This window comes from Coffea eugenioides, chromosome 11, assembly GCF_003713205.1.
Source record: "Coffea eugenioides isolate CCC68of chromosome 11, Ceug_1.0, whole genome shotgun sequence".
Classification (NCBI taxonomy): domain Eukaryota; kingdom Viridiplantae; phylum Streptophyta; class Magnoliopsida; order Gentianales; family Rubiaceae; genus Coffea; species Coffea eugenioides.
In genome coordinates, this window is record NC_040045.1 from 52,152,403 (window position 1) to 52,164,039 (window position 11,637).

Sequence of the window (11,637 nt, forward strand, 5' to 3'; positions counted from 1 at the left end):
GTCGATAAGTAAACATTAATTTAAACAAACTCACTTGAATGGTCATTGATGCATATTTCGCTGAATTCCTTGGGCATCATTAAATCTGAATTCTGATAATAATTCGAACATTGAACCCAAAAGAAAGCCAATAAAATTAGCGTCCAACATCCGGACATTATGCTAGTCAAATTGTTGGGCACTTCACTTCCCATGATTGACGGATTGAGAGTTAATTACTCTGATCTTATTGTTCTCTCGCCCCCCCCTGGCGCGGGGCCAGAAAAAAAACCCCCTTCTTTTAGGTGACTTTGTTGACCATATTATATATAGCAAATTAATGGAACAGGAATGATTGAGTTTGACTTAGCTGCCTCTAATATGAATGTGTACGAGAAAAAAGGAAGCCGAAGAATTGTACTTGAGGTTCAGGCATAAGTTAGAAGATTTTCTTCATATTATTATTATTATTTTGTGTCATATTCGTTTTCATAGTGTCAGAAAACATAAAATGAGAAAGTGTACTAGAGGTACTCGAGAAATATGAATATTGCCTGTAACAGTTCCAATTATTGTTAAATCTGGAACTTAAAGAATGATCCTCATGTTCTAGGATTTAGTATGTAGTTAATTAAAGTCCACTAAGTTCGTTTTCTGGTATCTGAAGTTTCTGTTCCCATCTAACTAACCCCGTAACCTGTAACTAAATCTGATATGAATTTCTTTTTCTTTTGTTTTTGGAGAAATATAAGTAAATGCTTGATTGACAGATCTTTCCAAGGAGTTTGTTACTCATTTCTTACTACAGTATATTTTTAGGAAGTCGTCAACACAAAGACAAGGTTAATTTCTAGCATGAGTATACATAAACAATGGAATTAAAAATTTGAAGTATTCTTCTTATTGAAAAAAAAAAAAAGAGAAATTCGAAAGTATGCAGCATGGAGAAAAACATTTGACCTCGGGGTGAAAATTCAAAGATTGCCATAGTCATATCTCCATTTTGATTTTGTGTGTTTTGTTGTGGTGGGGGGGGGGGGGGGAGTTGGTTTACCTTCGCTGTTACTGGAGAGTTAAGGACTCAGGAGATACGACATGTACATTGATCAGCCCATCTAGTTATTTTTATCAATGCGTTGTAAAAAAAATAAATAAATGGTAGAATATTTTTTCGAGTTTACAGGGGAACCTCTGGTCGAGCGGATTAAAAAAATTATTTGTTGATTTTGCTCCTCCATCCATTGGTGAGAATATTGTGACAACGGTTGCCACCACCCCCACAGGCAACCGGGAAAAAAAAAATGCGGGAATGAAGCAGAAATCGTGGAAGAGAGAGACGTATATTTACGGGGGGAGAAACCCCATCCATCATTACGTAAGTCAAGGAATATACGTTGGGTGTTTGAGCGCATTGTTGCAGGACTAGTCAATCAAGCACCGAAAGTAAAGCCGGAGAAAAGCAAAGTCTGATCACCAGGCATTCCACATAATTAATCGATGCGCGTTCCATTTTCGTTTTACTACTAAGGTAGTAAGCGCTAAGTAGTAGTACTTTTTGCTTTCACCTAACATAGTACAGAGGAGCCCCCGCGGCAAGTGGTCACGTCGGGACTCCATTGCTACTCTCTAGTAGAGGGAAGAAAAAAAAAAGAGAAAAGAAACAAAATGAAATCTCAGCAACGGGAGCCCCCGCGGCAGGTAAGCGCACCTGCGGCAACGGTGATTGAACCCACAAGGGAAGATGGTCTGGCGCTTAAACTGGAAGCCCTGGCGTAGTTAGTGGATGATGCACCTGCCGCCCCTGACTCCCGGAAGTAGGCCCCATTCAGCATCAAGTCTCCCTCCGACCTCCAGTTCCAATGTTGCCATTCACTTTCCGGTGCATCCTCGTGCTTGGTCACCTCTTTCCTGAAGTTTTCGTTGGGCGCAAGAAATCTATTCCCCTGGCTGTTGATGGTAGGGGCTGCGCTCCCGCCGACGGCGTACATTTCCCAGTGGGTGTAGTCATTATTCACCACGTGAAAGTAGCCGTGTCTGCACCTTGGCATCCGCTGCACCAGCCCTTCGCCGAAATGGTTGAAAGCAATGGTGACCTGCATGTTTTTGTCTTGCGTGTAATAGTCGCTGTGTCCCAGGAGCATGACTTTGTCGTGATTAGTGAAGTAGTTGTTGGATATGGTGATGGCCGTGGATCCGTGGATGGCATCGATGAGGCCGTCATGGCAGTTGGACAAGGAACAATGATCGACCCAGACGTGCTGCCCACCAAAAATGGAAATTCCATCACCGTCAGAAACCGTCCAATATCCCGAGTGTTCAGGGGAGTCCCTGATGTTCCCATTCCCTCCCTGCTTACAGTCGTGGATGTGAATGCCGTGGATGATGATGTTAGTTGCGTAGTGGATGGTAATGCACGGTCCGCCGGAGATGTGAACGCTTGCGCCCCTTCCGTCGATGGTTTTGTGGGAGTTCATCACCAGCTCTTGCCTGAGCTGGATTACCATGTCTCTTTTGAAGATGATCCACAGAGGTTCGTCTTGTATAACCGCATGCCTTAGGGTGCCTGGCTTTGGGTTGACCGCATCGTCGTCCCCAGCGTCGGTTACCACGTAGATTCGCCCGTTCCTTCCACCCATGGCGTCCTTTCCAAACCCAATGCCGCAGTCGGCTAAACGCTGGCGGTTGTTCTCCCAGTCGGGGTCGCACCGCCAGCAATCATCGATGGGGTTCCCAGTCCCGCAAGACAGGTACCCCAGGTTCCTCCTCGATGCATTCATGCTCCTGGTGGAAAGCCGGTAAATTTGAGATTCATTAGCCAGCACGAAAATTAACCGGCTAACACACACACACCAAAAAAAATCTATACCAGACATAAAAAGTCGTGCGTCATAACATGCTAGCAGTACTATATAAGGATTGAATCAATAGACAAAAAAACGTAAATAGAAGGAATTCTGGCTAGCATGCATTGTTTTGTTACACTACCTCTGAACATCTTGCACGACAAGATCAGGGTCTTTGACTGAAGCAGCAGAGGAGGCGGAGGAGGAAATTACTAAGACCGGAGTCAGAACCAGGGTGATGAAAAGGACAAATTGAAATGCTGGATGAGCCAACATTTTCTCTCTACTTGGGCTGCTCAAGTACAAAAGCAGTACAAAAGCAGTACCTAGTGCTACTACTACTACTACAAATGTTGGGAGAGCTAGCTGGTCTGGTCCAGTGCAAGATGATGCGATCCAATGGGGGATTATAAAGGAGCAAAGCCGGGATAAAAGGCGTGATTATACATTTGAAAACTGAAAGTGGGGCTCATTTACTATCCAAAATCCGAATCCATTTACTTGGATTCCCACCGGCCGGGGGGGGGGGGTTTAAGTCGTTAATCATTTTTGCTCTTTCAACGGAGGCCCACTGCCCACTGCCCGCTCTTTTGGGATATGGTCACCACCTTCTACTTTTTTTCTTTCCTGTTTGCTGAAACTGGATGGCTTTGCCACGACAAATTACCATCTGCATGTGATGAGTTTCGCCGCACGAGTTTTTTTTTTTTTTGGGTTTTCATGCGGGAGCTACTCCCACTCCTCTTGGGTGGGATATAGTACATCATCTTTTCCATCGATTCGCTCTGAATTTGTTTTGCGATTTTGGGTGGGAATTTTTGGTATTAGTTGGATCTGAGCTTTCCGGATTAGGGTGCAGAAACATATTATTATTGTTTATCCCACTGCTGGCCTGTCATGCTCTATGTATCGATGAAGGAGGGAAACTTCATTTTACAAAGAAAGGAAAGCCTTACAATTCATTAGGCACTACACGAATTCCGAATTTGGAATGGGACAATAAATATGGTGCATATTGGAAATAGACTTTTGGCCGGAAAGACTTTCGACTTCAATTAAAGCTGAGTAAAGAAGCATAGGATCCACTACTACTACTACTATATTATTGTACTAATATGAAGTAACTTAAAATTCTTCATTATTTTTTCTTTCAAGAGAAGAAGATGGAAATACTATTGTACCTTGTGGGCGCGACCCCACTCGGCCGCCTTACATCCGCCATTTCTGGAGGGAATGTTGTAAATCATATATAGTATTTTGGTAAGAAATTCTTAGCCTTAGAACTTATTATTATTATTTTTTAACAATAATAAGTGTTTGTACAAACAGTAGTATTTAAACATTTAAGTCCAACAGGCCTATTTTTATAGGCATGAAATGACTTGATCGGAATCAGTAATACAATTATTAATAGAACTAATTATTTGACTATATTAACACAATATATGATACTTCAATTAGGGATATCGGTTCCCCGCGGCTAGTCCGACTGGTTCAGTAATCTGATAGTTATCAACAGGTCCCGTGATCATTAACTCCCGTATACTGTCTCACTGTGTATCCTTGGGGCAAGATTTTACACATTCTTAAGGAATTAGTCTGATCGAAATGCTAGAATACCCCTTAGTAAAAAAAAAAATTAGAGGTATCATTTACTAACCAAATACCATGCGTCTGTCATATACTATACAAAGAACCATGTGACATTGACTTGAGAATTTGACCCACTACACATGGCACGTGACATTGGCTCGTTAAGATATATTACAAGTGTTATATTTTTGAAATTATATGATTAATTAGAAAATAAATAAATAAATACAGAAAGGGCATGCAAGATTAAATAGGAAAAGCATATAAATGCAAGAGAGGATAATAATATAATTATTAGTATGTGTGTATATGTGGTAGGTTAAATAAATATTATAATGTGTGTTAGCAAATGCTCCTCTAGAAAATCCATAGTAATTTGCTACGTTCCAATTTATTTTCCTTTTCCTTCTTGAGAGTAATATTAATTACTTCTAGAGAGTCGATATGCTGGACTCAAGGGTCTATGATGACCAACCGGAGGAGGAGGGAGAACCAAATCAAGTATTTTATTCGTTAGATACTTGTCAAAATGATGCATTAGTGATTTTTGTTTTCCAGTTTTCTGTATGGAATTTGATTTAAATCTATTTAAGGAGATCATTTCACATTTTCAAGTAAGCTTGCATTACTAGCGGCCTCCTCATGTGGTCCAATCGTAGCTCATTTTAGGTGGTAGGAACATTAAATCAAATTCTTTGCCTACGTCATGAGGTTTAGACCCCTTTTGTTAAACCAAACCAAAACAAAAAAAAAAGGGTTCAAAAGTTCCAATGCTGGTTTATACACAATCAAAATTCATCCATTGTATGGCCCAAATTGAGAAGTCATCAATAATCGCATGATCCAAACAGTGGCTATGGGAGGCTTTAGGATGAGGAGGTTAATGAAGTTTGGGCTCCCCTAACCCAGTACTTCAAGAAGGGTGGAGCCCAATGTTATCAACCAGAAAGAGAGCAACGCATCCGAAAATGTTACAAGATCCCAAAACGGCACTCTTTTTTTTTTTTTTTTAGTACAAAATGAAAAATACTACGTACTAAATCGCGAAATAGCGCTATGGTAATTGCAACAAAACTTAAGCCTTTAGGATACCCGTAAATATCAATCCATCGTTAAATGTGTAAAAAGAAATGATTTTAGAAGTTTAAACTATTATTGAGTAACATGGCAAGAGTTTGTCATATTAGAATTACACACATTCCCGCTTAGTTATGACGCATGGAAGCAAATCGTTGGGGAAAATGTCTTTTCATTCTTAAGAGGGATGTTTCCACATTCACTAGCAGTTTGGTCAACAGAGGAGAAATCACACTCGTTGCTGGGTGAAATAGCAAGAAGGATTTTACCGAATGCCGCAAGAGTTTGGGTTAAAAATTTGACAGGGGAATGCGTCCCAATAGTCATCATATCATAGTAAGAAGAAATATAGGAAATGGTTCATGGTAGTGATGATTCTACCATTTGAATTTTGGATGTCTAAATCACATAATATCAGAAAGACTTGAGGGAAGTGGAGAGATTGATGAACCCTACCTGCCATAAAACCTTTACAATATATATATATCTTCTAATATATTCACCGTCCTAACCTCTACCGTCTTCACTTTTTTCGAACAAATGGAGCTTACCATTGTTGAGCGGAAAAGCAAAATTTTACACCTGCTTGTTTGTGTATTTGAACCTCTTTTGATTTACTAGAGATGGAAACCAGTGAAAATCCGGGGAGCTATCTCCTACCGACGAATAAGCCCCCTATGCTTATAAGTTAAAAGAGTTTCAAAGATGGCTGTTTTAGAATAAGATAAGAGGTTACTCTTTTTCATTTAACAATCCCTCCTATTTTTTGTATACCATTGCACAACTTTCTATATAATCACCAAGGTCAAAGTCTCATAATGACCGTCAAGTTTCATAATGATTGCCAAGTTGAGACCTACTTTGACTTCTTTTATCATGAGTATATAAAATGATTCGTCAATCTTTTAAATGACCTATCGTCTTATATTATCATGAATGTCATAAAACTTATTAGGACAAAAGTCATCTTTGCATAATTTCGACGCCCGATTTCTTATTTTGCCCTTTCACTGAGCCTCAAATTCAACTTGGCATGATAATACTGAAATATCGTGGGATCTTTACTCTGAATTTAAGATTTTTAGCCGCACCTAGAGTTGCAAACGAATCGAGCCGCTCGCGAGTCGAGTCAAGTTCGACTCAAGCTCGATCAATATCAAACTTGAGTCGAGTTCGAGCTGGCTCAAGTCGAAATCGAGCTCAAAATATTAAGCTCGTTAACTAGCGAGTCGGCTCGCGAGCTCGAGTATATATATATATATATATTTTTTATTTTATTTTAAGTATATACATTTTTTTTATTTTTTTATTTTAAATATATATATATTATTTTTTTAAATTTTTATAGTAAAATTACATATATATCCTTAATATTTTATTATTTATTAAGAAAAAATATTATTTTATTTATTTTTTAAAATAAAATAATTATTTTTTATTTTTTTCGAGCTCGAAATTGTCAGTTCGTCAAACTCGAGCTCGAGTTCGAGTTCAATGAAATTATATCGAGACTCGACTCGATTAGGGCAAAACTCGACTCGTTTGCAGTCCTAGTCGCACCTCCTGTCACCAGTTGACTGAATGATGTTGGTTTGTGGGTCCTCCTTAAATTGCTTTCTGGATCGTTCTTTCGTTAATTGCTTGTGTGTGTGTATTTATTAGTTTGTGTGTGTGTTATTTGCCGCAAGGGAAAAAATGATAAAACTGAAATAAAAAGGATTACAATCGAACCCGGAAAAGGAGATCATTTCATTTCCCCTGACTTGCTTGTATTTAATCGAAAGATCCAAGATGACAACGTAAACAGCGGTTGTGAATTGTCACGTGAATCGCATGAGTATATTTAATCATTTAAACAACAAACAATACTCCTTTAGTATACTAAGTATGATTTTTTCTTTTCTTTTTTCTTTTAAACGCCATATGGCCAGAGCAGCCATTTTGGTTTGGCACTCCACCACGCTCCACCCATTCCGTGATCGACCAAAACGAAATCCAGATAACGCCACAATCACCATTCCAGATCCAATCATGTTGGTCCACGTGTCAACAGCAAAGCAACCCCCTCACGGTCTCTGTCATGAACTGATAGATTGTCTCCCCTCCTCAGCCTCTGTCTGTGTTGCTGAGTCTCTGGGCCTCTTCCATCCAGGCAAAAAAACAAAAGGTCGACTCTAGTCTTCCCCGCAAACGTTGCACTTTTTCTCAACCCTTTTTTTTTTTTCCGGCCCCTTCTTCTAATCTAAATATATTAATACGTGATCGTCTGTGTTGCCGTAACTCGAGCGTTGGACTCAGCCCAAGTTCAGAACACTAAAATAACACTAATAGAGAGTACAGATCGATCGAAATGGTTTTAAACTCGAGAAAGGAGAAGGTGAGAGCCAGCAGTACGAGGATGCGTAACCAAGACACCCCTTGTGGCGGTGGTGGTGGTGGTGGTGGAACCGGAGGCAGAACTCGTACTACTACTACTACCACTGCTAGAACTAAGACCGCTTCATCATCTTCCATAATCAAGAAAATAACCAGGAAATCTCGTAGAAAACCCGGAGGAAGAATTAGAAAGCCCAAGTATCTTAGCCTCCGCCTTCAGTTTTCCTGTGATGAGAAAGCCCAAGATCAATCTAGCGACACGCCCGCCGGCGGTCACCCGCAGCTCAACTTGTTCCCGCTTCACCCTGAGAATTTAGTGGAAGACAAGGATGCCCACGACGAGAACGTGGCCTGCTGGTTCTCCGCCGCAGACGGGGGAGCGACCACCCTCACCGGCCTCCTTGGAGCCGCTGCTACGCCTTCATCGTCCGGAGAGGATAGTAAGAACCGCAGCAGCACTTGTACTACAACTACAAATGCTACGCTGTCGCCGTCGTCGGCCTCGCTAACGTACGCCTACGGAGGGAGACAAGATAGTGAGGAGGTGGCCCTGGTACGGACGGCTATGAGGAGGAATAAAGAGAGGGAGCCGAGTGAAGAGAGGTGGGTCCGATACTCGGAGGTAGTTGAGCGGCGAGATGATCAGGAAGTGAGTAGCTGCTCTGCCGCCATAGCCGGCGCTGATCTGGGGTGTTGGAGAAATCGAGGCTTGTCGTTGAAGCTGAATTATCAAGAGATCTTGAATGCATGGTCCGATAAAGCTCCGCTTTACGTACATGCAGCACAGGATTCCCCGCAAACGGTCCCTGATATCCATGATCATGATCGTTTCCTCCCTCCTCAACTTTCCAATGTAAGATCTTATTCTACCCTATCCTCCTTGCCCTTTTTTTTTTCTTTCTTTATTTCCTTTCAAATTACTGACCAATTTAGTAGTAATAGGATGTTCTCCCTGAACTTTGGAGAGCTGAAGAAAACTGCTAGTACGCCAGAGTGGTTTATCAATAATATAATTAATAATTACCTAACCACTCTTCTGATAGTACTAATTCAATTGGTCAGTCGATGTGCCATTTAGACATGGCATTCATTACGCGAGAAAGCGGTGCCACTGTTAACTGTTCCTGCTGAATGAGTTCGGACTGCCAACAGTGGACTGGTGTGGGCGGCGGCGGTGGCGGTGGCAGTGGCATTGGGGGTTGTTTTGCTGCATCTGACGGTTGAACATTAAGGCGGATGGGTAGCCAACTCGCCAATCGCCATTTAATTGCATCACCGACTGCTTGGGCCCCGTCCCCAACCCCCCGGACTACTTGCATTTGTTGCACTTTTTCGCTTTTCAGGGTGGGTAGGGTCGTCTGTGGGGCTCCTTGATTAGTGCTGGCTGATTTTTTTTGCTGGCTCCTTCGCCGTCTGTTGGCAATTTTATTTTATTTTATTTTTGAGTCAATGATGACCTTCTAAACTTCTATTCGTGGGCGACTCTTCCGTACCATTAGTTTTCACTCCTTAATCTATGCACGCAATTCTGCCCCATTTTATGTCTTAACATAACCTGATAATTCTCCTGATTTCTACGCCGTTATTTTAGTAGAATAGATGAAATATAAATTGTCTTTCCGGGATTTGATTCAAAGGCAGTGCATTAATCTTTACTTCTTGTAATGATAATTGATTGTATTAGTCATTCCCACATAATTGGAAGTAACTTCCCCCCTTTTTCTTGATGAATTGTTGGTAAAACTGCCCGTCGAACATCAGTAATAGAAAACACCGAAACACAGCAACAGCCCATTCTAATAGCATATAAATTGAACTTTGAGTTGCTCAACAGCAAATTGCATTGCATGACCCGATTCATGCGGATTACTAGGACTCCTTGTTACTTCTTGCAAGACACAACATAAACTCGTGGGAAGAATGTCCGTCTTCTGAGCTGATCCACTCACTGCTAACCATTTGTTGTTTTGTACTCTTCAGGAGTCATCTTGAAATTATACTAGTATTTCTTCAAGTCATGACTCACTGGACGGTAATAAAATGGAAGAAAAGCTGAAAGGAAAACAGAAAATTGACGAGTTAGTTCTAAAAGTAAGATGCAAGCTATCTGTTTCGGGCCATTTCTGAGTTGGTTCGTTGTGGGTGCAGGGTAGCAGCGATGGACAGGGAAGTTGTGGAGGCTGTGTATGGAGAGTCCCGGAGATGATGATGACGAAAAAGACAAATGAGCAAGGCCTTGCGTCAGTCAGAGTGAAGGCGGAGGAACAACAGGAGCAGGTAGAGGTGGTGGGCGGGAAGGAGTTGAAGGTGGGCCAAAGAGAAGCGAGCGTCCGGAGGTACAAGGAGAAAAGACAGAACAGGCTCTTCTCCAAGCAAATTAGATATCAAGTCAGAAAGCTTAATGCTGAGAAACGCCCTCGTCTCAAGGTATTTTTATCTATTAGTCTTCCTTGCATATCTCAAATAGAAGGCAGGTGATGATCAGCTTCCATTAATTCTTGGGTTAATTACAATTTGTCCCATGATTTTCAATTTTAGGAATACAGTTTTTGAAAGAATTTCTTCTCTTTTTTTTGTCTCTCGATAATTCTTGAATGGTCGCTTATTAACCAATGGAAAAGGTTGGTTTTAGGTATTAGATTTTAGAAAAATATTGTTCCCCTATAATTAATTTGTAGAAAGTGAAATGTATTATTAATAAGAAGAAATGACGGAGACAATTCATCATATTAGCGATGACTACAAGACCTATGATTTAAGGAGTTGTAGTCCACCGATGGGATTGGTAACCTTGTATTCTATCCCCCCAAAAAAAAAGGTATTCTATCACTGGTTATGTGGATATTACACTGCTGTCAGTTCTCATAGCTAGGATATCTTTCTATTATTTGTGCTGCCTCTAAAAAATTATCCTGCTTGCTTATTGGTCATTCAATTCTTTTGTAGGGTCGATTTGTGAAGAGGACTTGAAGATACGTTTGTTCTCCTAGTCTACATCATCGGTTTCTTCTCTGTTTTTTTTTTTTTTTTGGGTCGGGGGTGAGCATAATTTCCAGCTTTTACAACGTAAAAAGTCCTAATAAAAGGTAGGTATTACTGCGACTGAGAAAGAAGAAAAAAGAAGAAGAAATCATCAAAGTAAGCACTGTCTTCTTCCTGTGCACGATAACACCTCCGGTGAATGCCAAGAAGAAGATTTACTGTAGACTGAATTGCTGTAGACATCCTTTTCTAAGAGCAGCTTTCAAGTTGCGTATGATATTGCATCTTCTTTTTCTTCTACTAAGACTAATTCAACTGCTCATGCCTGGTCATGTATGTAACCATCTATTGAGGGCCATCCCGCAATGGAAAGAAAGTCCATTGGGAAATTACTAATAAATATCTTTTCAGTCGAGCTAAAGGTGGGGTAAAGTAAACATCAAGTGTATGTACGTACGTACAAACTTTTGAAAGGCTACCCAGAGACCGACCAATGGCTAACGAAGTCGGTGATATGTGTTCTTACGATACACGTCTAATAAGCGCTTGAGATTGATCTTCAATTGTTGGATTTATTTTCTGGGTTTTTTTTTTTTTTCAAATTATAGAAGAAAATATAAGGAAACTCTTCTGAATCACAAATTGCAAATTAACTTGTGAAAAGGAGTGTACCTTGGTTGATGCTGGATTTGGTGGGAGGCAGCATGCAATGGAGGTTGGTTAGGTGCCGATGGCCCTTCTTTAATTTGTCTGAAGTAGAATCGATGAAGACGCGATACAAAGAAAT

The 11,637-nt window shown here is 40.7% G+C and overlaps 2 protein-coding genes across 3 annotated transcripts; one reads left to right on the top strand and one right to left on the bottom strand.

Moving 5' to 3' along the window:
• Positions 1–1,484: 1,484 nt before the first annotated feature.
• LOC113751202 (pectate lyase-like) lies at positions 1,485–3,157 on the bottom strand. The gene is made up of 2 exons (XM_027295128.1): positions 2,965–3,157; positions 1,485–2,760 (listed from the first exon to the last, which is right to left on the bottom strand). Exons 1-2 carry the CDS (start codon positions 3,096–3,098, stop codon positions 1,653–1,655), a joined length of 1,242 nt encoding a protein of 413 aa, XP_027150929.1. The 5' UTR covers positions 3,099–3,157; the 3' UTR covers positions 1,485–1,652.
• A 4,289-nt stretch (positions 3,158–7,446) lies between these two features.
• On the top strand, positions 7,447–11,352 carry LOC113751203. 2 transcript variants are annotated; one of them, XM_027295129.1, is made up of 3 exons: positions 7,447–8,721; positions 10,017–10,295; positions 10,815–11,352. In XM_027295129.1, the coding sequence occupies exons 1-3, from the start codon at positions 7,843–7,845 to the stop codon at positions 10,836–10,838; spliced, it is 1,182 nt and encodes a 393-aa protein (XP_027150930.1). In that variant the 5' UTR covers positions 7,447–7,842; the 3' UTR covers positions 10,839–11,352. The 2 variants fall into 2 exon arrangements, with proteins under 2 accessions (XP_027150930.1, XP_027150931.1); XM_027295130.1 differs by lacking the exons at positions 10,017–10,295; positions 10,815–11,352 and adding an exon at positions 8,931–9,048.
• The last annotated feature ends 285 nt before the right edge of the window (positions 11,353–11,637 follow it).

Coding starts and splice junctions, on each gene's coding strand:
- LOC113751203 (XM_027295129.1), top strand. CDS start 7,843: ATGGTTTTAAACTCGAGAAAGGAGAAGGTGAGAGCCAGCAGTACGAGG. Junction 8,722..10,016: donor TCCCTCCTCAACTTTCCAAT/GTAAGATCTTAT, acceptor TTGTGGGTGCAG/GGTAGCAGCGATGGACAGGG. Junction 10,296..10,814: donor AGAAACGCCCTCGTCTCAAG/GTATTTTTATCT, acceptor ATTCTTTTGTAG/GGTCGATTTGTGAAGAGGAC.
- LOC113751202 (XM_027295128.1), bottom strand. CDS start 3,098: ATGTTGGCTCATCCAGCATTTCAATTTGTCCTTTTCATCACCCTGGTT. Junction 2,761..2,964: donor GTCGTGCAAGATGTTCAGAG/GTAGTGTAACAA, acceptor GCTTTCCACCAG/GAGCATGAATGCATCGAGGA.